The sequence below is a fragment of the Podarcis gaigeae genome, assembly GCF_964106915.1.
Source record: "Podarcis gaigeae genome assembly, chromosome: 3".
Classification (NCBI taxonomy): domain Eukaryota; kingdom Metazoa; phylum Chordata; class Lepidosauria; order Squamata; family Lacertidae; genus Podarcis; species Podarcis gaigeae.
The window spans coordinates 58,110,734-58,138,282 of NC_139680.1; the positions used below are offsets into that span (position 1 = coordinate 58,110,734).

The 27,549-nt window shown below is 41.4% G+C and overlaps 1 protein-coding gene across 10 annotated transcripts in view; it reads left to right on the forward strand.

The window, feature by feature from the left end:
• Nucleotides 1–27,549, forward strand: part of LAMA2 (laminin subunit alpha 2) — a 453,343-nt gene that overhangs the window by 360,829 nt on the left and 64,965 nt on the right. For all 10 annotated transcript variants that reach the window (XM_083731000.1, XM_083731002.1, XM_083731004.1 and 7 more), the window contains 9 exons: nucleotides 4,811–4,953; nucleotides 5,441–5,539; nucleotides 10,342–10,453; nucleotides 12,932–13,094; nucleotides 15,372–15,582; nucleotides 17,071–17,187; nucleotides 19,145–19,308; nucleotides 19,821–19,959; nucleotides 25,431–25,533. In XM_083731000.1, the coding sequence (XP_083587126.1) occupies nucleotides 4,811–4,953; nucleotides 5,441–5,539; nucleotides 10,342–10,453; nucleotides 12,932–13,094; nucleotides 15,372–15,582; nucleotides 17,071–17,187; nucleotides 19,145–19,308; nucleotides 19,821–19,959; nucleotides 25,431–25,533 (1,251 nt within the window). The remainder of the gene's footprint in view (nucleotides 1–4,810; nucleotides 4,954–5,440; nucleotides 5,540–10,341; nucleotides 10,454–12,931; nucleotides 13,095–15,371; nucleotides 15,583–17,070; nucleotides 17,188–19,144; nucleotides 19,309–19,820; nucleotides 19,960–25,430; nucleotides 25,534–27,549) is intronic.

Genomic DNA, 27,549 nt, shown 5'->3' on the forward strand with positions numbered 1-27,549 from the left:
TGTGACCAATTTACTCTGATTAGCTACACTTAAGCCTATCAAAATGATAATCAAAAATTACATTGCAGAATCTGCTTTTGGATGGTTAGTCCATTCCCGTCAAAGACAAGGACAGTCACAGGTGAAACGTGAATGCAAAAATAGAAAATTGCAATTGAATAAGGACTCATCTGTGATGTTTGCTTAATGTGTTGCTAAAAACACTGGGAACAATTCTGAAGAATTCTGCCTGCTTGGACAGTTAAACCATCATGCTATTGGGATAAATGTGAGGAGAGGGCAAGGACCTTCTGATCCTGCTTCCTCTATCACCTCCCCCATTGTCCCATCATCCTCCACACATTGGAGGAGAAGGTCTGGCCTGCTGTAATTCTAAAGCTCTGTGTAGCTTAGAACCCTGATTGTACAGGTACAACAGGCTTCCTACTTTGTCCTCCAGGCAACAATGGGGGTGGCACTTAATTTTCACGGTTGGCAACGTAATTTGCCAAGCATAGAGTTGGCAAAGCTACTTTCTGCAGGGTTCAACTAAGCCAAGCACAGGCAAACTCCAGCCCTCCAGATATTTGGGACTACAATTCCCATCAGCCCTAGCTAACAGGACCAGTGGTCAGGGAATGATGGGAATTGTAGTTCCAAATATCTGGAGGACTGGAGTTTGCCTATGCCTGAACTAAGCATTTGAATCTCCCACAGGTAACTCAGTCACACAGCCAATCCACTGGTCTTGAACTCACTGCCTGTCAGCTGATGGGCAGCAACTGCACCCTACTCCCTGCAAGGGTCAGCTGCATAGTCAAATGTCCTGTGGAGAACTTGCTTTGCAGCCTGTCAAGCCGTATCTGTATCTACCCCCCACCTGATAGGGTGTCAGATGTGGGCAGATGAGTGTGGTTTTTGGGAAACAACCTCGCAAGCCAAATTGGGACCCATTTCAGGCCATTCCATTTGGTTGGTGGGCCAGAGGTTCCCAACCCAGCTTAGAAGGTGACCCACACTCTGAATTCAGTTAGCGTTCAGATGGCAAGGGCTTGCTAAGCAAGCAGTGAGAGGCAGCTTTCTGCCATGATTGAGGTTCTTAGGATTCTGGCCTTGGAGAACACTTTTCTTTTGAAAATGACTGATGAGCTGGGCAAAATTTAGGGCAGTATCCATCTTAAGTGCATTTGCTGGTGCAAGGCCTTCTGGTTACACAACAGAACTAACCCGCTCCTCTCCCCACAAACACTCCCGAAATCTGCCATGGAGGCTTTGAGGGGAAATCCATAACAGCTTCAGGCAGGAGGCATGGGGCAAGAAGAGGGAGCAGACTTCCATTATGCAACCAAAAATCTTTGCATTAGGACAAGCGTGGGGATCCTTTGGCTGCCCAGAAGTTGCTGAACTACAACTCCCAACAGCCCCAGCAAGTATGGCCAATGGCCAGGGATGGTTGGAATTATAGTTCACCAACATCTGGAGGGCCAAAAATTTTCTGCACCTGTGCTATGGGAAGCAATTCATTAGATAATGCACATAAGATTTAGTTATCTTTGCAAGCAGTTTTTTCTTTAAAAAAAAAGACTTCCTTGTTTTAACAAACATGCTTTCTTATGAGGCATTTCACATTTAAGACAACTCTGAGATGTCCTGTATTTGGTAAGTGAAGCAGATTTGTGAGGAAAAGCTGGTGCTTGCTGCTAACTCTTTACTGAAACATTGCATGATTTTTTTTGTCTTTCATGTGTGCACAGCAGTAATGATCTGGACATAATGCTGCGTTTTCTAATAGTGAACACAAATTTATACTGACAGTTTTATATATTAAACCATAGAAATATTTAGTCATGTATAAATTATGTAATTAGAGCCTTGAAACGTTTTCAGTACGTTCCAGGCTGCATATTGGAGTAACATTACTCTGTCTCTTTTACTAAATTGTGGAACTTGCTACATCTTCTCTTTTCAACCCAATTATCTAGCAAGAGGTGTTAATGCATGATGAATGTTCAGTGTGCACGTTATAGGCAACAGTTGCTTGTTCATTCTGAATATTTTCATGTCTTTATAAGCCATTCAGGATTTGTTTTTTGTTTTGTTTTTCCTATCATGCTGAATTAAGTTGGTTTTCATTTGCATCCCATTTTGCTATATGTATTGCCAGCTATTTCAAGGTTAACTAGAAAAGGGTTACTTAAACAAAAGAGTATACATCAGTGTTAAGTAGGGAAATCTGTTAGTATGCAGCTATCTATTGGACCAGCACAACAAAGTATTTTTATTTATTTATTTAGGATTCTAGGTCTTTCAAATAAAACAGTATTCTACTATTTATTTGATTTATAGTTTCTGAATGCCTGCCTGACAGATCTGTCTGACTCCTTGACCAACTAGAATAGATGTTGGTATATAAAACACAGAGCCCAGTGTTAAAACTATATGTTATTTATGGAAATGTGCTCTCTCTTTGTGTTCCATACGTAAGCACACAAATGAGAAGACTTGCACCACTAATAGGTTTTTCTGATGTGCATGCATAAAGTAGAAAATATTGCCCCCTTACTCAAGCAATTATAGTGCACTTCAGTTCAAGCAACAAATTAGTGGGAGGACTGTATGGAGTGGAAAGGAAAAAGAACTTAGTGAGGAAAGGAAGGAGCTGAAAATAACATCTCCGTGCTTCCTTGTGCAGCTTGACAGTTGCCTTCTCATTGCACTAAATCAATTTGTCTCCCATCCAATGATTTTCCTTGCTGTTGTTTCTACTTCTGCAGCTAAACGGGAGCTTTTAGTTCCATGCTGGCTGAAGCAGCATCATAGCTGCTTATATGAGAAAGAGTTGACATGAATTTGACTGAATGCCAAAAAGTATAGGAAGGGATAAAATTTGTGCATAGCCCCCCATCTTGCTCAGTATGGTAGTAGAAGTAATATATTACTTATACCCCAACCATCTGTCTGGGTTGCCCCAGCCACTCTGGACGACTTCCAACCTAATAAAAAGACAGCAAAACTTCACACATTGAAAAAATCCCAATACAGGGATAACTTCAGCTGTCTTGGGGGGGGAGTAGAATTTTGCATTTTTATATACACATTTAAACAGGGGCTCCAAAAACTACTCTTCTCCCAAGTCATTTCAAAGAGGCTCCACAATGGAGTCCTGTGGTTAACTCTTGGCAGCCCTTGACTGGTCATAATGATTGAGTTTTGGAGAAAAGACTGGAGGGAAGATTATCATTTGTGGTTAATGTCTTGAGTAAGGGCTCTAGAATAATCCCAGATAGTGGTTGTGGGTGTACCATTATTTAAACACAGTCCTTAATCATCTGTACAGTGGTACCTCGGGTTATATACGCTTCAGGTTACATACGCTTCAGGTTACAGACTCCGCTAACCCAGAAATAGTACCTCGGGTTAGGAACTTTGCTTCAGGATGAGAATAGAAATCATGCTCCGGCGGCGCGGCAGCAGCAAAAGGCCCCATTAGCTAAAGTGGTGCTTCAGGTTAAGAAGAGTTTCAGGTTAAGAACAGACCTCTGAAATGAATCAAGTACTTAACCCGAGGTACCACTGTACTGGGAAGGTCTGTGGTTCTGCAGCCCTTCTATGCAACCCATGTGTTGCAAACACAAGCAAGCCCTTAATTCTACTGATGATGAAAGGGCAAATTGTTTTACATGAATACATTCTGCTTTAAAAATTTGAATTAAGGTAATTTTAGATTGTCTAGATTAATTTTCCTATGGCAGAGACTTTTATTATTAGACTCCTTAATGAGAACATTATGATGTCTCATGCATGATTGCATTATTCACCTGCTCTTGATTCTCAAGTTTATTTCCCTCCCTATTTTTCACTTCCAAGGTCTTACCATTCTGCTTTAATTTCCCAATGTATTTTGTACTTCTCCATTTCTACCACCTTGAGCCACCAGTCTCCTGTTCTCTTACCATTTTTTTCACCATGCTCCCTTGTTATCCTTATCCCTGGAATGGTCTCGTTGGCATAAGTTTTCCCTCTCACAGTTTCTCCACCCCACCCCAATGTTGTACCCCTACTGTAGTGCTGCCTTCTGACATCCATTGCATTGTGTGTCTGCAAAGGATCCATACATACACTTGCAGTTTGGGTGCAACTAGGTGTCCCAGCCATGTTTGTATGGATCCTTTCCTGACAAATGTACTCAACACATGGTGCTGGGGGGGGGGGGGGATGGGACGATCACTATCCCAGGAAAACTGTGAGTGCCCTACATGCAAGTAATGTGTGAACAGGGCTTCCCTTTTCCCTTCAGGTCTGAACTCAAAAGTCCCATTTCTTTTATGAAGCCATGCTACTGGCATTACTCCCAATCAACAATTGAATTTAGCCATTGTGAATTAAATGAATTTGCTTGCATTCATCCTTGTTGTCCATGCCTATGCCCACCCATCCCCATGTTATCTCTTCCGTCTCTCCATCCAAATTGAGATTATAAGCTCCTCTGGACTGTGACCTGTGGTTTGCTTTTGTGACTTTATAAAATGCACTATATACTGAATTCCCCCTATACAAAAAAGCAATAGCTGAAAACACATTGTAAATCACAAAGCCCTGTTTTCAAGTTGTTGACAATTAGATATCCCATTTTATCCCATCTGCTGCTCACATCTTTGTTTCCCTTCCTTTTATTGCACCATGGGTTTTTAAGGCACCATTTATTGGAGTTTAGTGGCCTTATATTTTGGAGAACTTTATGGGCACTGTAAAATATTTCTGAGTTGAAATACCAAGCATCTGCCTCAAATATTTAGCAAGAATAAATATTCTTTACTGTCCTTTCCCACAGTTTGTGATGACGAGTGCACTGGAGTCCTGCTTCGTGACTTAGAATCTCTAAACCAGATGGCTTTGAGTGTCAATCTCAGTGGCCCGCTACACCCTCCATATAAAATGCTTTATTCGTTTGAAAATACGACCCAGGAATTAAAGGTATTCTCAAAACCATCACCAGCTTTAGATTTCACATCTGGATAGAGAGGCCAGCACACACGCTTTTGTTGGCATGTGAGATTATGTTTAGATCAGGATGGGTTGGTGGTGTATTAATGGTTTGATTACTTAGTTTAAGCATGCCGCAGTGGTTAAATAGCTATTACAATAAATTATTGGGAGGATTAATAAGTAGAAGATGCTATAGTAATTCATGTTTCTTCTCTTGGACGGAAGGAAACAAATTGCCATGAAATGTGTGCTGTTAATGTCACAAAATGACTCTTAACATTTGATAAAGAAAAGCCACATTACATGTTTATCAGTGCAGTGTCTACTCAGACCCATGCATATACTGCTTGCCCTCTTTTATGAACATGCTTTATGTGTCAGCAGCGGCAATAATTAAGGTCAACAGAGCAGCTTCATTCAGCAATGTGTTATTTCTGAAATCCATAATGTAAAATGTTTGACTTTATCTCCTCAGCATTTACTGTCACCTCAGCGAGCACCAGAAAGACTCCTTCAGGTGGCAAAGAAGAATTTGGATACTCTTGTGACAGAGATGGATGAGCTTTTGACAAGGGTGAGCCCAGAGGGTAAAGGGTTAGATCCCGATTTCATTTTTAAGAAAAGCGTTTCAGGACACGTTCTTATGTTACTTCCCAAGGACCCCATCTCATGTTGTTAGGCCCAGGGCCGTCTTTAGCATATGCACCGCCGGGGTACAAAGATCCGCCCAGCGCCCCCAAATTTAGTTTAGCTCCCAAATTAACTTTTATTATGCTTATGTCGCTATTATCATTTGATAAATGGTGCTCACGCCTGCGCAGCTCCAAAAGGAGTTTTTGCCAGCTTTTCTAAAGAAGACAAAGAACACAGTGTAAAGACTCCACACATACGAGGTGTGTGAAAGATGAGACGGGCGGGCATTGTGCACATGCGTGGGAGAGCCATCTCGGGCAGCCTTTCATTGTGGGAGCAACCTTATTTCCAGAGGAGCTGGGAGGGCCCTTGCAAGTGCATATATACAAGCTCTTCTTCCGGAGCCTATGCACACTCCCATCGCTAGATAGATGCATTCTCTTTCTGTCTGTCTCTCCCTCTTTCTTGTCACTCCCCCTCCTCCCAGACTTGGTGAGCGAGACTTTCCAGAGTGCTCTCCCTGCAGCAGCATTAGCAGGCAGGTGGCGCGAGATCAGTCGTGTCAAAGGTTTCGCTGACCCAGCTGCCACATAGCAGCTCAATAAAATACACTTAGGTAACTGGCACCCCCCAGAATTCTGTGCCCTGGTGCCCCTCACCCCTTGCACCCCCAGGTAAAGACGGCCCTGGTTATGCCAATGTCTGTATGCAGGATGTTCTAAAGCTTCAGGTGTTCTAAAGCCCCATACAAGCAGCATCATGTGAAATGAGTGGGTACAAATGCCCCAGTCTCTACCTCTGTTGTTGCCAGGGTCACCCTCCATGGCTTGAAGGGTGAACTTCTAAAATGTGGAGCCCCCTGTTCTTATGGAGGCTCTCCTTGCTGTTTACAACTCTGATTGCCTCAGTTCTCCACCACACAATGCTATTCGAGTGAGAGGTTTTAATGCCTGAAGAGGGCTAGGAAGTCATGTGGTATGGGTGGTAATAGGGATACTTCACACACTGCTCTCAAGGAGAACGTGACACAGTTGGTGTAAGAACGGTGTTCAAATGATTCTTTGGTTGATTAAGAAATTAAGCCTCCGCTATTTGCTCTGGTACTACCATTAGTCACACAGGTGGCCCAAGACATTTTCGCGCCTGAAGCAAGATGCCATGCTGCTGCCCCCACCATGTGGGGTAGAGATGTAAAGCTGTGCAAGGGCTTCGCCCTCAAGGAAAAGCCATTGCAAAGCCTTGCTGCCTGGCACAAAGGTGGGACAAACTCTGTGAGGGCCGCTTCTTGGCAAGAGGGGACACGTTCCACAGAGCTTTGCCACCAGTCCCTCTCCTAGGGCCAAATGGGCCAAACAAATACTCTGAGAGCCTCACATAGTCCATCAAAGAAAGTAGAATTAAAAATAGAGAGCAATGGGAAGGGGTATCCATTCCAGATCAGAACTCTGGCTTGGGAGTGGAGCTTCCATTCTTTGTTCTTTCTGTGGTCCTGTCCTGGATCAGGTCCTGTGAATTTAAGTGGCCCAGGTTTAAGTACAAAGGAGTTAGGCAGTGACCTTGGTTTATTTCAACAGCTAATTAGACACCATCTCAGCTGCCTTCTCATTCTGCCTGAGGGTTATCTAAGTGTACGTTGAAAGCTTATTTTCTACTATAATAGAGGCTGGTCAACCTTTTTTTGACAAGTATCAGCTGTTTTGTACCTGTGTCCTACACCATGCAATTGTGTCAATAGCCAGAAAAATAGAATGAATAGAATGTGATTTGTTACAAAGTAACACTGTTATTTTCTACCAAGGGCTGCTTTTATAAAGCCCTGGAAGGAAGATATAAGCAAGGCTTCGTTTCGCTTTTACTTCAGTTTCTCTTTTTTTATATTTGTGTTAGCATTTGTCTGACCTGTGGAAATAAAATAAAAACACTTTTGTTTATTCCAGTTTGTAATCCAACAGAGGCACAGCCAGACAGAGAAAATCGTGTATTCAAATCAAATCTCAGTTATGACTTAGAGCCTATCAAGCAACCTTCATTTAGAAGAGATGAGGGAGAAATCTTGTTATTAAAAACGCCTTTATTTTGTAGGCGGTAAAGTTCTCTTGAGATGACACCTCTGTTGTTTGTTATTCCTTTTATTAGTAAAGACTCCAAACTGTGCAGAAATTGGAATTTCATTAGTCAATCAGGTAGTAAGAATTTATATTAGTATAAAGTGTGCCACCTAGTGGTGAAGTAGCCTAGGTCTTATTTCAACTGTGATTAGGTTTAGGTGCTTCTTTGAACAATGGGAGAAGAACCTGGGAAGGAGGTGAATGATTTAACTTGGAGGTTCAACATTTTATATATATAAAAAATAAAAATTGTATCCTTGATGCTGGGAGATAAAAACCCCACTTTGTAAGTAAACACTGCTTGATATAACACACTGTATTTTAGAGAAAATGAGTGAATGTCTGTCCCCTATCAGAAACTGGGAGCAGCAGGTCTTAGGCACTATGCCTCTCTCAAATCCATAAGATGTTGATGGTTCAAATCAATAAATCCCCAGTTTGTTGAAAACAGAATCTCAGTGAACCAGTCAAGCACTCTCTGCAGGGGTATAGTTACCAGGAATCGATCTTTTAACTGTTAGATCATGGGTTGGCAAACTAAGGCCCCCAGGCTGGATCAGGCCCACCTGGGTTACTAAATCCAGCACCGCAAAGCCAGAACCCACCGCGAAGCAGAGACTCCCAGCGATGGCGGTGGGAGGAAGCGGTCAAGTGGTGGTGGCTCTGCCAATCAAACGCTGTGCCTGGTTTACCTCAGCGGCATTTGATTGGCAAAGATGTCTCCCGCACCGCGCTGAGGTAAATCAGGCGTGGCGTTTGATTGGCAGAGCCACCGCTGCTTGGCCTCTTCCTCCCGCCGCCCCTGCCCTGGTGCTCCTGTGGGCCAGAGAGCAGAGCGGATGAGCTCGCTCTGCCAACCTGCTTCATGAGAAGCGGCGTTGGCGGCAGCAGCCCCTGGGAAGGTAAGCAGTGCCTTCTTTCTCTAGGCCTGTTTCACACCACCACTGCCAGCCCTTCAGTAAATGAGGCAGGTGGCAAACCAAGAAGGCAGCTGGGGCTGGGGGTGGAGGAGGACTACTTGCCCCCCTTGCAGTGTGCATAGGAATTCGATTTTTAAAATAAAAACATAGTCCAGCCCTCCACAAGGTCTGAGGGATAGTGGACCGGCCCCCTGTGGGAAAAGTTTGCTGACCCCTGTGTTAGATGGTCAGGCTAAGAAGCAGAATAAGCGTGAGGAGGAGGAAGCAGGACTGCAGCATCAGATATGCATGCTCCACGTCTTGCCCCCATCTTACAAAAAAAAAAATGCTGTCAAGTACGCAGTTTTTATATTATTTCCCCCAACTATCAGCCGTCAGTTGCTCAACCCTCAATCCTTCTCCTTTCAAATTCTTGTAATCTTGACCCCAAGTTGTCAGCACATGGTCAGAGAGAAGTTAGCCCTGTAACACTGGTGAAAACTATACTGTTTAGACAGAACCACTGTAACACAAGTTTTCTTTGTTAACCTGTCAGTAGATATTGATGTTTTATTAATAATTTTTATGTGGATTTTATTCTCATGTTTTGTACTCTGCCTTGAAATATTTGGGGGGTGGATTATGGTTACATCAATAAATAAACACGTGTTGATCTAGGGTCTTCCTCTGGACTGAAATTGCACTTGCAGGGACCAGGCTGGTGCTGTCCCTTATAGTTCTGAGGAGATTAGGTATTGTAGGCCTTGATGTGCATGTTCAGCCAGTTGTGTTCTGTAACACAGAAATAACAAACTTCATGAGGTATCTAGCATTTTTCGTTGCTTCTTTTCTGGTAGCAGTGTGTTCTTTTCTAAGCTAAGCATTCCTCACAGCATTTAGAATGGATACATAGCTTTAATGTTGAAGGCATTAAAGACTTTGAGAAAACTAAAGGTACAAAAGTAGAAATGCAGTCTATAAGCAAAAGGTAGAGTTTATTCTTTGATGCTTGTCTGGAGGCATCAAAGTTCTCTTATAAAAGAAGATGACACATGAGTACATGCATGCATTATATTCCCTGATGTTGAAAGAACTTATATGAATGAATAGTTCATAAAAACATAGGGTTGCATCCAGTGTTTAACATGGCCCTTCAAAAATCAATGGGCATGACTAACTTGGGCCCATAAATGTCAATGGGTCTGCTTTGAATAGAACTTAGTGGGATGTAACCCATACTCAACTTATTAAAAAGCATAACAAGAGTGTAAACAGACTGTGAAGTATCCATTGCAAGAATGATCTGGAGTGTAACTTTAGTGTTCTGTAAGTTACACTGAAATCAATAGGGCTGAAGTGGCTAATAAAACACTAAAACCTTCATGGTTTCAATAGACTTCAGTACTTTCGCCATGGATGGAGCCTGACGTGTGCTAAGAATGATAGCTTGTGAACAAAGTCAAAGAAAAAGAATGTCATCTGGGATCTCTTTGTGTCCTGTTCCAGTATGTGTTCTAAGAACCCAGAATAAAACCTCAGATGCCTCTTTAATGGTAGAAGGAAGTAATAAAATGTAATTGTGTACTTGGGAAGACTGTGTGTCACTTCCAGTATATCTGATCAATAATTCATTGATTGCCTTTTGCTTGAGGTAAAGTTTCCAAGTAGATTCAGACAGATGGAGTATCTTCTTGTCATGTTCATTAATTACACGTTTCTTTAATCTGTATCGCCAGGCGACCAAGGTGACAGCAGATGGGGAGCAAACTGGGCAGCACGCTCAGGCAACTAATGAGAGAGCGAAGATGCTTGGACAGTTCATCAAGGGCACCCTCCAGGCAGCAGAAGGTATCAGAGAAGGGGGAGGCAGTGCCAACAGCCTCTTGAGAAATGTAAAGCATCATGTGTTGGGACTAAGAACACGAAAGCACTGAAAAAGAGTACATGAGCTGAAAGAAATCAATTGATTAAAATGCTGGACTTCAAATCTGTTAAATGAAAAAAACCTATATAGCCAAATAATTGCAGACTTCCTGCAATCTAAGGGGTACCGTTTGCTACAACTGTTGGCAGATTGGCAATTAAAAGCACAGAGCAGCAGAAAAATTGAACATTCTCCTTCAGGGATGTTCAGGTTCTTGAAGAATAACTATTATGATTAAATAACTAATGGGGAACTTCTGCTTTGCTGTTGTTTATTTTCAAGGCAGTGAAAATTACATTTGGGAGGAAAAGGGGGTAGGGGAAATCCTCTGTTGTTTTAGCATTCTGTGTGGTGCATTAACGGTACATTTTTAATTTCTCAAAATGGCTTTAAAAATGCATTACTACTTACTGTTAATGAACATCTGCTATTGAGCATTTGCAGATGACAGCTAGCCATACATATGCGCTGGGACTTAGGCATTATGCCCCTTTAAAGTACAGTTGAGAGCCATAACTAAAGGTATCAAGTCATTTTGGGTGGGGGGGGGGTTGAAAATAATAGAACACCGTGCATAAGTAAGAAACAAAAAGGGAGCAAAACAACCACATTATTATAAACTTGGTACAGCACAGTCATTGTTTGAATTTAGATTTCATAGTCTGGCCTCCGTTGTTCTCTTCCTTCCTGTTCCTAGTTGATCTTTTATTTTCCAGCTAAAGTAATCAGAACTGCCTGCAATTTTCACTACTCCAATCCACCTATGTGCCTGCTCAGCAGCCATAGCTGCACAACTAAATCCATAGCCAATAACCTATTGGCTGTACAGTGGCATAGGGAGAATACAAGGGACTAGACCCAGTCACCCTCTTCCCCCCCCCCAAAAAAAACCCAGATTGGTACATCTACATATATATATATATAGGAGATTCCACACACCCAGCCCTGAAAGCTAAATTAAGAGGCGAGAACCTTGCTGAAGGCCTTCTTTGCACAGGCGATTCTTCATTTACAGTAATAAGAAATATTGGAAAGGCCCTTAGTGAGACAGGGGGGGAGGGAGGTGACCTGCAATTTCCTGCTAAAAACCTGACAGCAGTTAATAGGAAACGCTTCTCATTGAAACCCTGGATAGCTGCTGCAAGCCAGAGTAAACAATTTTGGTCCAAATGGACAAAGTCTAACATAGTATAAGCAATGGCGTAGCGTGGGGGGTGCAGGGGGGGCGGCCGCACCGGGCGCAACATCTGGGGGTTAGGGTTAGGGGTCGCAAATCCACGGGTTAGGGGGCGCAAATTACTTGCCTTGCCCCGGATGCTGACAACCCACGCTACGCCACTGAGTATAAGGCAACCTAGGAGGCTGTGTTTTCAATTTTCATGGTGTTATGAATGTCTCTTACATTCACAAAAATCTGGATACTAATAAATTAACATTCCTGTCCTAAATGCATAGATGATTATAGCATTCTTTTGGGGGAGTTTCCTCTGAAGCATAAGCTTCACACCATCCCAGACACTTAATTTGATGTAACGAGTCTTAAGTTCAGGCTCTCTAGCATTATTTATAGTATTATAGTGTAGCAAACATACAATGATGAATGCTTTATGTATACTGTTGACTTCTTGCTCTGCCCTAAGAAGTCTCCATACAATTATTTCTCAATCTATTGCAAATTAAGGATTGCCTCTAACAAACAATCTTTTAACATAATCGAGACCTTTCACTAAAATTATTTCCTCAGTCTCCAAAGTTTCACTATTTATATTGTCCCTGATAATAATTTAACCCCCCTGTTTGCTTCAAATCCCACCTTTTCTATAAAGCTTTTAGTACAGCAACCTAGTCATATCCCACTCTAACCAAGCTTACTTATAGCCCAGTTCATGTATTCTAAATCCTGAAAACAATATAGGAAAGCTGGATTGAGCACACTACCTCTGCCCACCATGTCACTCTCCGTGAGGTGGAAGAATAACTTCTGAAACAGGAAACCTACTCTGTTCACAAAGACCTGCTTTGCATGATTTAGAACCATAGAAAATCAGGATTCTAAATCACACAGGACAGCTACTTGAGTAGAGCAAACTCCTAACTTTGGAATTTATTCTTCCAAGTCATGGTAGGTGCTTGGGGGTGGGGGGGTGGAGCAAACATCCCCACTCTCCCAGACATTCATATTGGGGTTTCTGAGTGCTTGAATATGACTCAAGTGTAACCAATAAACATATATTTATTGTGCTTTAATTGTTGTAACCCTCCCTGGGACCTTGGGGTGAAGGGTGGGTAATAAATGATAATAATAACAATCTTCTGTTTATCCCTGCTTCCATTTCCTTTCCTTCTTCTGTTTTCCCTTGTCTCTCTTTGTTGGTATATATAATTTGTCAACTTTTCTGCAGCTGCAAACGAAACAGCTTTGAAGCTGAATGAGACACTTGGAACCCCAGACAAGCCGCTGGACAAAAGCCTTCAAGAATTGCAGAGGGATGTTGACAGAATGATGGCATTGCTCAGGAAGAGAAAGCTGGGTGTCCAAGAGAAGGCAGCCCAAGATGAGCTAGAGTGAGTAGCAAAGCAATAAATATAAATGAGTTAGCAAATACGTTCTAAAGAAAATGACTGTAATCTATTCAGATTTCAGTGGAACTTGAATTTTCAGTAGTGGTTCTGGTCCACTCAAATAGACAATGAAGGCAGGGATAAACGTAAGGAGTTATTTTCTGATTCAGAAAACTCATAGTCATTTATCAGCATTGGAAGATTTGCTCTAAGTAGCCAAAAATGAATAAACTTAACCAGAACCTCCAAAAACCTGGTTTGTACTGGCATTTTTGGATACTTGGAGCCTTCAAATTTATTGTCTGGATTAATAGCTTTATAAAAGCACCAACAGTAGTTGCCTGAGGTCATCCCATACACACCCAGCTATGCTGACCTGACCACTTCTTTGACCGTGTACCTAGAAATAAATGAGGCACTGGGCAGCTACACCTATTGTCACCTGTACAGAATAGCTCTTTTTCAAGCACACAGATCTATTTGCCAGCAAACATATTCCCATAGATAAACTGTTTGTTATCGAAAACATCCCCATTACTATTTCCACATTAATTTATGTCTGATTTCATGTCATTCTTTTCCCTTTGCAGTTTCCCTTTTCATTCTAAGTGCATGACTTGAGAATAAATCCTATTGATTTCAGGGGAACTTACATCTGAGTAATGAGTTTAAGACCACAGTGTAACTCATTATATGTAACTCTATTCCTTCTAGTATGGTGGTTCAGTACAATAGATAGCTGACATGGAGTTTGTTCCATCCTTCAGACAAAACTGGAAAATACTCAGAATCTCAAGCCTATTCTGCTATTCTACGCTGATTACTTTGAAATAACCAGTCAGATCTTTGGCTATGGTAGCATGTAAAATTAAATACATAGGTGTACTATGATTTTTTGTTTCGTTTTAAGGTTAAGAGTATGCTATTTATTTCAAACAGAGGGCAGGGGTGAGAAAGTAAAACAGGAATAACAGGACATGGGAGATAACAAGGAATTAGTGTGAAAATATAGGGCAGGAATCAACTAACCCATTCAATCAGTGCAATATATCTGCTTGTGCAGCAGGACTTTCCCCATTTCCTCATTCTGTGTGGATAGTATTGGTTGCCAGCTGGGTACTTGTAACATGGAATGGCAGCTTCAGTTGCATTGCCTCCATGTCTCTATTCCAGTGATCTGACAAATCCAGGAGCTCTCCAACTCCAGGGTAGTGCTGAAACTTGAACTAACCAGAGCCGTAGTGCTGAAACTTGAACTAACTTGAACTACTCCAGGGTAGTGCTGAAACTTGAACTAACCAGAGCCGTCTTACCCATAGGCGCTAGGGGTGCAGGGCACCCGAGCACCAGGCTCTCGGGGCATCAGGCTGAGAGCCCGCCCATCAGTTGGAGTGCCGTGGCGGGCTCTTCTGCTGTCGATGGCTCTGCGCCGCGAGTTCAGGGGCGACCGAGCCAGCAAGACGCTAAGGTGGCTGGCTGGTTCTGCTCTCCTGCACGCCTGGGACTGGGCAACCTGGGTGGGGGGACACCAGGCGGATCTTTGCACCCCGGCACTGTATATGCTTAAGACAGCCCTGGAGCTAGCCACAACCTAGAATAGCATTCCATATCTATATTGATTAAATAACATATCGGTTAAAGGTGTGGGTTTTTTCATTCATTCAAATAGGGGTAGAATTGACCCCCAAAGCCACAAGTGAAAACATAGATTTTTTCACTAATTTGAAGCACCACATGGCAATTTGCATTTCATTATGGTTGAAGACTATCTAAAAGAATTTGTTAATGATTTCTTTATAGTGCTATCAGGGTGCATTTGACCCTGCTTGTAAACTGAAGGTTAATGAGAGGACTTTTGTTAACTTGTTGAAAAAACTATATGCAAAAAATACAAAATGAAGTTGATTGCAAACATTGGTTTGCAACTTTGCAAATCTGCAATTTAGGCCAGAATCAGTCAACACGAAACCTCTTTGGAATAGGGTTTTTGTTTAGTTTTTGTCCTCCAAATTAAGCATGGCAAGCAGCAGAAAGTTAAATTTGCTGCTAGTGTTTCTGGTTTGGATTTAGACATTCATCACATAATTTTTTTTATTTTTTTACCAATATTACAGAGTTGGAATAAACACCCAGAACTGAGGGGATCCAGGCTATTTTGTAATGTGTTCTAATAATTTGTAAGAAAATCTAACCCAAGTCCATTTTAAAACAGACATCATAAGCACATGGAATCATAAATACGGCAGGCATATTAACAATACTGTGTCTCATACATTACAGAGCAGCAGAAGCCCTCTTAAAGAGAGTGAATAAACTGTTTGGAGATCCTAGGAAGAGAACAGAGGAGCTCAAAAATGAAGTCCGAGACAAGCTGGCAGACTACCAAGATAAAGTTGATGATGCTCTAGACTTGCTGAGAGAAGCAACCAACAAAATTAGGGAGGCAAATAGACTATCTGCAATCAACCAAGGAAATATGACATCTGTGGAGGTGAGATGCCCCACTCTGACTGTCTGACTATCTACCACATGCAGATTCTCTCAGAATCAGAAATGTTTTCCCCTCTGCTTTTAAAACACTACAAGCAGATTTAAAATCTTGACAAATTAATTGACATGTTTTAATTCCTAGTTGGGGGACTAAGTTAAATTACTATTGATGCCAGAAGGAAATGAAATGGAACTTAAATTTTTACTCTAGTGAATAGTATGTGATCTACGCATGTGTATATTATAGTACAGATGGAATATAGCAACCCAAGTAGTCATGGCCCCAAACAATTATTGTTCTAAAATCTGTGTTGAGACTATACACAGACCCAGCCAATCAAGATTTAGTATTAGGATGGATATACTTCCTCATTCAGGGACGCGGGTGGCGCTGTGGGTAAAACCTCAGCGCCTAGGACTTGCCGATCACATGGTCGGCAGTTCGAATCCCCGCGGCGGGGTGCGCTCCCGTCGTTCGGTCCCAGCGCCTGCCAACCTAGCAGTTCGAAAGCACCTCCGGGTGCAAGTAGATAAATAGGGACCGCTTACCAGTGGGAAAGTAAACGGTGTTCCATGTGCTGCGCTGGCTCGCCAGATGCAGCTTGTCACGCTGGCCACGTGACCCAGAAGTGTCTGCGGAAAGCGCTGGCTCCTGGCCTATAGAGTGAGATGAGCGCACAACCCTAGAGTCTGGCAAGACTGGCCCGTACGGGCAGGGGTACCTTTACCTTTACCTTTACTTCCTCATTCTGTCTTGTTCTCAAGTCAGGAATTAAATGGGCATATGTAAATTCAGATTATAAATCAAACTACCCTATATTTTTTATTGTTAGCAACTGGTGTAAATGATTTCTCTTGATTTAGTTTTAATTGCGAAGTCTTGAAAGCACATTATACCATACATTAACAAGTGCTTAGCCATGACAGTAAGAGTGAAGTCAACCTCAAATGAAGACAAATGTTTCGGTTTCTTGTTTGTTTCAGTCTTTTCTGTCTCAAGGCTGTTATGAGTTGCATGATGCTAGCTTCCATAAAATACTTGGGGGGCCTGAAGGGCTAACCATCACCATTCCCTAAAGGTAGATCAGTTGCTTCTTCAAGGTAGAGAGAAGGAAGATGCAGAAAATTAAAATATTTTCTTCTCTGTAGAATTTTATGATGTAATCATCCCTTTGAATTCTCTGTTTTAATCAGATTCCTCAGATCATGGCAAGCTCCCCAAAATGACATTTTTCACAGAATGCTGGAAAGATGAACCAGATGTATAGCATTTTACAATCACTTACTCAGCTTCGTATGCAATTTCCTAAATCTCATATTACAGAAGGTAGAAATCCTGAGGTTTCTTAAAAACACCTTCCTGTACTTCATAACACAAAATAAGCAACAAAAGTGCTGCGAACACAATGTTTTATTAAATATAAAATATAAAAACAAACGCATATTCATTTTGAGCCATTTTCCTCACATAAACAAATATAATCTATAGGAAAAGAAGCAAGCTTTAGAAGATGGACGACAGGCGGTCGAAAACACTCTAAAAGAAGGAAATGACATCCTTAGTGAAGCTAATGACCTTGCAAATGGAATCAATTTAGCTGTGGAGGTAAATATTATATGGTTGAAAGATGAGCACAAAGAAACAGATTTTCACAACAGTGAAATATTTTATTTTACTATGTACAGGCAGCAACCATTTTGCGTGCGTCCAGTTGACAGCCGACGCATGGGTCCATGTGAAGGCGAAAGAAGGCAGGACGGTGGTGGAATGGTGGACATAATGGGGGTAACAGGGCGAGGGGCTTCTGCATACTCCAGTGACATGCAGGGGCCAGGAATGGAACCCCTCACACAAAATGGTTGCCGCCTGTATTTCTTACTATAAATGCATTTACTGGTATATAACTGCTTCAATTTGTATTCTGTTGCAAACCATTCTGTGGCCTTTTGAAGAAGGACATTACATAGATTTAATTAATTAATTAATTAATTAATAAGTAGGAGCAATAACAGTCAAATGTGATTTATATCTATTGGAAACTTTCAACTTTGCCATCTTCCCATGTATGTATTCCCATGATAAAATCTAAGGGTGAAGACAGACTAGCTGTGGTTGCACAGAACCACATCTTACCAGGACACTGAAAATGTGCTGGCTCCCAGGGAGGAAACCACAATTGCTTTGCTCCTCCCTGTTTCTTTTAGCTTAGTGCTGCATGGCAGCCAAGTCAAAGTTTGGCTTTTTGTGTTGTCCAAACCTGGGATCACAGAATTGCAGGGTTGGAAGGGTCATCTAGTCCAACTCCCTGCAATGTAAGAATTCTGCCCACAGCCATCCCTGGGTAGGCTCAAACCACCAGCCTTCTGGTTAACAGCCAGACACACTGATCCATTGCACCACAGAGATTTATGCTTAAACTGTCTTCTCCTTACCTATGATCTGCAGCCAAGGATTTTTCTTCAGCTTACGGTGGCATGTGAACCAGACCACAAACATTCTAAATTGTTGTGGAATTGATTTTGACACACACATGCTACACTCTGATGCATTTGTTCATGGGACAGAAAAAGTCACCATACTTAGGATATATAACTGTCTTCATAAGGATGGGTGACATGCTCTGCATGGTTATTGGCCTGGAAAAGCCAAGTTAAAATCTGATGAATTTGGTGATTCTGATTTTCTCCTCACCTTTGAACCAAACATTACAAGCTCCTAAAAGTCATAGCCAAGCCCCAGCCAGAATCAGGAGTTACACTGGCATCTCTAGTCTTCACTCCTAATTCCTTTTGGACTACTCTGTGGTAATCTGGTGGGATAATTTCTCTTTCACAAATATCCCTGTTGTGCAAGGCAAGGCCTCATGTGGCTGCAAGACAAAGCAAGGTGGGACAAGATTCAGACTGGATACAGGGTGAGGCAAGGCAAAGACATGGCAGTGTTCAGACTCAAGGCGAGGCAGAGACTTGAACCACAAGCAAGCTGAAACCAAGTCTTTGTATAGTAGCAGCAGCAGGTGCATCCTTATTTTTTAGCACTCCCTCTTATCATTAGCGCCCCCTCTGCTGACAAGTGCTGCTTGACTTAAACCTCCTAGAAACTTAACTTAAACCAGAAACCTCCTAATGTGATGGAGCAGAGAAGCCTCGGGTCTTTGGGGGTCTTCTGCAGTGGAGGCCCCCAACCCAGAAGATGGCTAATGGTCTGCTCTTGTGGCTCACTGGGGAAACTACTTTTCATTATGCCTTTAAAGCAATAAATAAATAAATCTCTAGAAAATGATTTGGGGAGGAATAATTCCCCTTTATAGTTTCCTTTTGTCATCCACTAAATCTGTATATCTGACGACAGATCCTGAAATAGTTGGGAGCCAAGCAGCCATGAGGATGACCGACATCCAGATGGGTAGCCACCTGGGGACCAGCTTATCTAGCTTTTTGGATGAGTTCTTAGCAGAATAAATAATACACGTTTTTTAAATAAATGAAAGGGTGAATAATGGTGCGGGGCTAAGATTTCTGTGTTCAGTTGTTTAAACACTTTCCTGTTTTGTTGCTCTTAGTATGTGGATGATGTCCGGGATACTATAAGTCCATTAACAGATAATCTAAGGGATAAAATAGATGATCTGTCCCAAGATATCAAAGACAGAAAGCTTCCAGAAAAGGTGCTACAGGCAGAGGCCCATGCTGCTGAGCTGAATGATTCATCTGCTATATTGGATGGGTATGTTAACCATGAGTTTGTTGTTTTGTATATCAACGTGATTACGCTGTTGGATTCTCTAACAGGCAGGAATAAATAACACCTTTTCTATTTTAAATATCTTTGAATATAGATCAGGGATTCCCAAACATCCTCACCATTCAATCCTCAAGTTCTCACTAGTCCTAACATTGCCAAATACAAAACACAGAGCTCAGGTTGAAGTCTTTGCACTTGTCTTTTGATTAATGACAAACGGTCCAAAGAAAAAGTAGAGCTTCTGGCAGCATTAAGTTTATCAGAAACTTAGGTGAGCAGGCTTACTGACATCACATCTCAGACTTGTTTGCCCTTTCTGATTGGGATCCAGCTAGGTTTGTAGTGACAAGACACACCAACGGAGCCAAGTCTATCCAGCACTAAGTCCCGTTGAGTTCAGTTTACTCCCAAGTACTTGAATAAAGGATTGCATCCTTAGCTTGTGAAACTGCCCATGGAGTTTTTAAAGTTATGTGTATTTTGTATCCTAACAGAATCCTTGACGAAGCTAAAAACCTCTCTTTCAATGCCACTGTAGCTTTTAAGGCCTACAGTAATATCAAGGATTATATTGATGAAGCTGATGGAATTGCCAAAGGAGCAAAGGCTCGTGCCAATGAAGCTATACAACTGGTAAGAGAAAATAATGTTTCCTTCAAAGAGTCTCCTTTTTATCATTTTGAAAGATGCCAAATATGCTTTTTATTAACACCTATTCAAAAGCATTACTCCACCACATCTTTTGAGACTGGTGCCTTTTTTTTGTCAATTCCTTCTCTTTTTTTAGTTTGTATGGTCTCCTAAAAGAGAAAAATATGAGTCAATGTCTTTTACACCGTCTGCATTTCAACACCAAGTCTGTGGTCTTTCTGACCTTCCTACAAAAACTTGTCAAGTCCTATTTACATGGTTTCCACAGTCTTTGTAACTGTTCCACTGTTTTTCTGTGCTGCATCTGCCCCTTACAGTACATGGTCATGTGCCGCACTGGTGCTGCACCTCCCTTTACAGGGCACAAATCATGGCACAATACATAATTAAGGGCCCATCCACACTTCTGCTTGTCTCATGCCTAGAAAGCACAGGCCTGAGAGGTTTTCCACTTGTCCTGTTCTTTCTAGGCATGGATCCAAGAGGTTTTTCATCTATCCTGCTGCTTTCCCCAGGAAAACCTGCTGTTCAGCCCTGAATGGAACAAAGGTCCATCTGTAGTAAAAGCGACTGATGTTTTTGTCAGGAGGTTCTACACATGAGTAGGAGTCTGGCAGAGACACATGCCCGACTGGCATGTTCTCTCCCTCCTGGTCGGTTGGGAGCTTCAAATGCTTTCTCCAGCCCGAACATCACAGCGACTGATACCAAGAGGCATCAGCACACTTCAGGATCAGCAGAGTATAGGCAGTCAGCATTCAGACTCAGTAGCCCAGCTTTTTGACTAAACTACATTTATTTACATATACACACTCAGAGCATCGTAACTCAGCTCCTTCCTCTTCAGCATCAGACAGCAAAGAGAAAGAACAAAAGACAAAAATCCTACATCATGGAAACACAGTAATAAAAACATCCTGTCTCCTTTACTTCCCACAATGTGGAATGAAAACATACACCATCATGTGATAAAATTTCTGTGTTGCATGACTGCAACACAGAAAATGAATCCTAACAGTTTTTACATCACTAGTCCATGTAGTATGTGACAGAACACCAGGAAACAAAGACGATGTCAGGGACTGGCATGTCTAAGAAGAGTGTGGGGTAGAGGGAGGGGACCAGGAGAATGACCCAGGTGGGGGAGCCAGTGATTTATGAAGTTTGATGCCACCCGCCAGGCAGGAGTCAGGGAAGTGGGGAGAGTCGAGGCAGGCTGCAACAGAGAAAGGTGCACCAGAAGTGATGGAAGAAGAAGAGGCTGTTCAGCCAACAGATAGGTCAGTAGACTCCCCACCTTCGCCTGCCCTGCTGTCTTCTAGAAGCAGGAGGGGCTTGAAGTGGGAAGAACGGCAGCAACTTCCATGGGGGGGGGGGACTTGCAGGTTGCAGGCCACCTGTCGGTGGTGGGGGTGATATATAAGGAGGCAGGAGGGTGGGGTCTCCCTGTTGCTGTAACTGTTGTGCAGGGACTAGAGGCTAGATGTGTGGGGGGGGTGTAGCACAGTAGAAGCTGCTGTAAGTGCATTTCTTGTCAATAAAGGGTTAACTATCAGATGTGTGCCTTCCTTCGCTGGGGAGGACAGAACATCTGCTGTTGAACATCTGTCAGAAAAACAGTGACCTGTGGAATGTATTATAGAGGCAATAAGCTGTATCAGTCGCACATTAGTACTCAGGAAGGAGTCTACATAGATTGATTACAAGTGTGTGCAGTGTGACAAAACATAATATTCTACAGTTTCTGCAGAAAATATAATGATATTCACAGGCAAATGCACCATTAAAAGTTCCTAAGACCTTGGTAATCATCATCTCAGTAAACAAGAAAAGCAGTAGAGACTATATCCTAAGAAAAGAGAACAGTTGTGATTTTGGCTGTTAAGTGTCTCAAAGACCATCTTGCTTGTAACGTCGTAGCAAAGAAGTAAAGTGAAACAGAAGAACGTTTACCAGTATCTACACCTGAAATGTGTTACACAGAGATATAACTCCAGTGACAATCTGGGACTCACAGCCCTATTTCACATAGTAGAGTAATCTGCAAGTTTGCCACCAAATGGTTGTTTGCAACTAAGATCTACTCAGAGTATGCCCATTGAAATTAAATGAACGCAGCTAAATCAGGTTTATTTCAGTAGGTCCAATCTGAATCGAACTTAGTTGAATACCACCCAAGGTTTTCATGAAGCATTATAAAAAAAGTCAACTTCTGTACAAGGAAGTTTTCCAGTAGCAATTTGTCGATGTGCTGCTGCTGTTTTTTTTATTCTTAAGATTATATTGTTATGAATGAACTAGTTGACTACAGTCCTTTCCTGCATGCTCAGAGGAATGACATACAACCCTGTCCTGCAATTACGTAGCTGTGTTGGGCAGTCAACAGCACCATATGCTATGCACATGGTGATCAAAGATCCTCTATTCATTTGCTTGTTCACTAAACTCCAGGAGAATTCACTCCTGTCCCTGCTATGAGATGCCTGTGGGCTTGGGGAAGAGCAGGTTCCTGGATTCACCAAGGGAAGAAATGGAGATGGTTGGGTTTTCATGCCTGTGGCAGCATGATTGTGCATCTGCTACTAGAATCCCTTTGCCTCTTGCCTTCTATTCACAATGGGCTTTGGATTTGTGGACTGCATGGTTTTAAAGCTAAGAGCAGCCAACAGTTAAAAATCCTAAGAATCCTTAAATGAAGACTAAGTGGCAACTAGAAAGATAAGCAGTATTAAAATATGACAGATGAATTCGTCTCATGCCTTAAATGATGAATTCTTCTTTGCTTCTAAAGCAAAATAAATTCATCACAGATGAGGTATTTCCACTATTAAAGTAGATTTACACAGCCCATTACTTGTGTGGATGGCGATGGTAATCTGGGTTCTATCATGATAAAAGATCCAATTCAGAACTGAGGATCCTTAAAAAATAATAATAATAATAAAGGCTTAACATACGGTATATTTAGGAAATGCTGGTGTTTTATAAAATGCAGTAAAGCCATCAAGCTGTGAAAGGGTTTGGTGCTATATATACTATAATTACCTAATTATCGCTAACAAATTTGTTTTCTTTCTTTTTCTTATACAGTTTAATTCCTATAGAAGCTTCAGTATAGAGACACTGGGGGAATATATCAATGTCACACGAAGGGAGGCAAGCGGGGGTAGGAGGGGGCAGCCCCATTGTGCAAGCAGAAGTCCCCCAAAATACACAGGCATAATTCTACTGTGGAACTCATTCGCTGAATCCTACCCCTAATCTCTATACTAGACTATTTAAATTGTGAGGAAAAGTTTTATTGCTTTCATTAAGGCAGTGTTGGTATATTTATTGCTTGCCTTTTACTAGACTTTTAATAGATATCTCACAGTCCTCAGATTTCCCCCACCCCAAAGCTACTTTTACTCTACAATGCTTTGCTTGAGCAGCCAATATTCTTCTTACTCTATTCTGCCATGACTTAACTAGGCCAAATTTCCTCACAGCCTTTCTTGTATTTATTCACAATCACAGTTGGTAATTCTTATTTCTTTCCTTTTCCATTTCTTGTTTCTTCTATTCTTGAGCTTTTGTAGTACAATACTGTTCTTACAGGATAATTCCTATGATCTCAGGGTATCTCCAAAAGTTACAATTTTTCACACATTTTCATTTAGGAAAAAAGGTGAAAGTTGCACATAGTCTTGTGTGATGTTATGCAGATATATTACAATTAACAAACATCTTACATGTCTTCAGAAGCCACAACCAATTGCAAGTTTTTGTTATGTCTTCACACATCAAAACCAATGCATAAAACATTCATCCTTCTCTACACAGAGGTGCTTGCAATAATTAAAGTCTACCATACATGGTGATTTCAGCTCTAAAACTTCCATTACATGCTGGCTATCATGTATAGAGCATTATGACAATCATAATGATCAGTTCAGTTTTGAAAGTTTGATCTGCTCCTACTTTAGCTGTGTAAAATGTTATGCACATCAGTGCCATTTAGTGCTGGATAAAGAGTAATCTCTACCGATCTGTTGAATAGCTTGTGTAAATAGTTTTTTTTACAGTGCATGTATTGCAGTCAAAATTCCCTGCTTATGTGTTATGCTGAGTCTATTTACTCAGCCTCATATCCAACGTGCATCTCCTTTTTGCCTTATTGCAAATTGACCTTCTCACATCTTCATTATGCCTGTTGAATTTTTTTACTGTGCATTCAACAAAACATTTTATTTGTTAATAGCAATAATAGTAATCATCATCATCATCTCAATCTTTCAGTATATACCGGTAGTTCCTTACTAGTGCAGTGATCACCCCGGTGCCTCTGGATCTGAAGGGAGAAAGAATAGAAGAAATATAATCTAATGTGGCAGGTGTATAGTTTTGCTGCATCTGATGGAATACCATTTTGAAGAATAATTTGAATATTTAATAAGAGAAAACAAATTGCATAAATAGATTTTCATGAATTTCAACTTTATTTTGATATTTTTACTAAATGGGTGATATGACCCTATCCAAGGTAGGCAAGGCCAACAAACAATCCTTTGGGTCTGGACTGGCTCCCAGTTGTTGTTGTTGTTGTTGTTGTCGTCGTCGTCATCCTTGCCTTAAGCTTCAGCTTGCTGTCCATTATCCTGCACAGTTCAGGTCTAATTTGCACATATGTTGGCTGCACAGTTCAGGTCTAATTTGCACATATGTTGGCTGTTAAGTTTTTATAACACCTTTCCTCCAAGAAACCCAGAGTACCTCCCTTCCTCTATTACAAACTCACAGTCATTCCGTAAGGTAGGTTAGATGAAGAGGCTAACTGGCTCAAGATCACCAGGTGAGCTACATGGCTGAGGTTGAATTTGCACTTGTATCTCCCTGGCAGTAGTCCAACCCTTCAGCCACTATGCCACACAAGCTCATTAACACTCTTTACACATCTTAATATACAGACATCATAACACTTCCACAGATGTGTTTTATGTCACAGCAGGCTCAGTTTGGCTCCAGAAATCCTCTTTCTAATGTTTGTAGGCCGTCTCATACATATTTTTAGGGATAGACAGCTGTATTCATATAGATGCAGAAAGAATTTATAGATTTCAAATCTGTTCTAAATAATATTTTTTAAAAAACAAAACAAAAGGAAATTTCTGCTCCCCAGTTCAGCCCTGCTCTCATTTTCTGTTTCATGGCTGCCTGAAAGGTATTTACTTTGATGTAAGACCCAAATTAATATGAAAAATATTTTATTAGTTCTCTATGATAAATATCATAGTGATTTAAGAGCATACTTTAAAGTGCATTGATTATCATTTCAAATTTTCATGACGCTTCAACTAAATTGCCCCATTTTACTTTTTCTGAGGATTCTCAATTCCTGAACCTGCTGCTTAGCATGCATTTCACTGACAGTAGTTGGTTGTTGGGTCTTTTTTTCTCTTTTTCTTCTTCTATAGGCGTCTGGTCCAGAAGGATCATTAAAGGATGGTGCCAAGAATGCTCTGCAAAAAAGCTTCAGGGTTCTTAACGATGCCAACAGGCAGGCAAATGATGTTAAAGGTATGTCTTTTTCTTTCCCTGCAATAATTGGGTTTCATTGAAAAGCTAATGAGATCTACTGTGGTCTTAGTGTGCAAATATCTCTATAGGAAAATATTTTGATTTACAATTCTGTCTCTATAATCAGTACTTGATTTCCATACGAACTGTATACCCACCTATGGTGACAACAGTCTCTTAAATTCAGATCCTAATTCAATCAGGAACTTTCTTGGAAGTTTGGAACAACTTACAGTCTCTCAACCACTGTTTCACTATAGAAATTTAAAGCAATGACCTACAGAGGGGCAGCCACATTAGTTTGTTGCAGCAAAAACAAGGAGTCTGGTGGCACCTTAAAAGTTTATGGCATAAACATGAATGAACTAGAGTCCACTACTTTAGATAAATGAAGTGTTAACCTCAGTTGTAAGATGCATACACTCATGTGTCTATCCACACACATACAGGTAGGAAAAAACTAAACAGTGCTGCCAGTAAGTGGAATTTATGGCCATTGGGTACTTTATTACATTTCTTCCCTCTATACTCAGTCGTGTGCATTTTTGTACCAAGCAAGAGAACTCTAGTCTGTGAAAGCTTAAATCATAATAAACACGTTAATCTCTAAAATGCCACCAGAGACTTTGTTAACATTAACACCCTAGATCACATAAGCTAATAGGAAGAATGATATAACAACATATTCTCTATCCTCAGGAACAGAGATGTTTATGTCAGAATAAATGAGGGCTGAGTTTGAATACACTTGGACAGAAGATATTGTATCAGAAGGTCTGAGGACCCCAGGGACAGAAATGCACAAAGGAAGAACAGGCAGTGGCTTCAAACTATAACATCCTTATTTAGGGCCAAACTAAACACTTAATGGATAGGTATTTTAAAAATATGCAAACAACATCTGCTAGAGGAGGGGTAATAGTTATTGGGACCCTGGCAGATGTGGAGGAGGAGTTTAATCTTTTTACCTCCCTGCTGTTGGTCCTGAAACAAATCTCTCCTGGAGGTGATATTTGCAGGTGTGGAATTTCCCTTCAGTGAAGGGGTTCAAAGAAAGGGTTGTCCTCAGTACTGCAGCAGGAAGAAAGGTGTGAAGCTTTCCTTCCCCACATGCTGCAATCCCAGTAATCATCAGCATGCCCAGTTGATGCTGTTTGTATTTTTAAAAAACTTGCAAATTAAATGCAAGGGCACATTTAGCATCATATCTAGTTTTTCCAACTTGCTCCAAGGGCGCTGAGTGGGCTACAATATCTTTTTATGTCATCTTACTTTCACAAACAGCCTTTCAGTTAGACAAGAGTGAGGGTCAAACTAGACGTGACTTTAGAAAGCACACCATAATTTGGAAGAATCAGCCAAGTGTGTTTGACTAGAGGGATTCACGAAGAGAAAGACTCTTCCCTTCCCAGGCACAACCCCAATGGAAATTATGGGTGCTATTAATGTGGGCAGGGGGCTCCCATTGATGCCACACATTGCAGTCCTGGAGAAAATTGTCACCCCCATCCTTACTCATTTAAAAAGCAAAACACGGCATCCTTTCTAATGACTACGTTGAGTCACATCTATTTTGACCTTCTTTCTAATATGCTTCAGACAGTGTTTGTGAAAGTACAAATGACATAGGAAGATATGGCAATCCTCCCTGTACCCTTGCATTAATTTGGAATGCTGTTTAATGACACATTTAGTGGCATGTCTTGTTTGATTCTGTGTTGCTGATTTGCTCAGTATCCAGAGTGGGAAACCTCGGACCTGAATGCAGTCCTCCAAGCCTTTCTGTCCAGTCTTCAAGGCTCTCTCGCCAAGCCACACTACCCCCTGCAGGTTGCACCTCATTTCTCCAAGCCTCACAGCTCACCATCCCTACTCCATACCCTCCCTTTCAAGTGCTTTTGTGTGGCTAGAACAGATCCTTGAATCATGTTCATGCCTCTTGCTTACTTAAATGGGTGTTTGTGTTTATGTGTGTAGAAACCTCTGACTTTGGCATGGCTAGAATGTATTCTTATG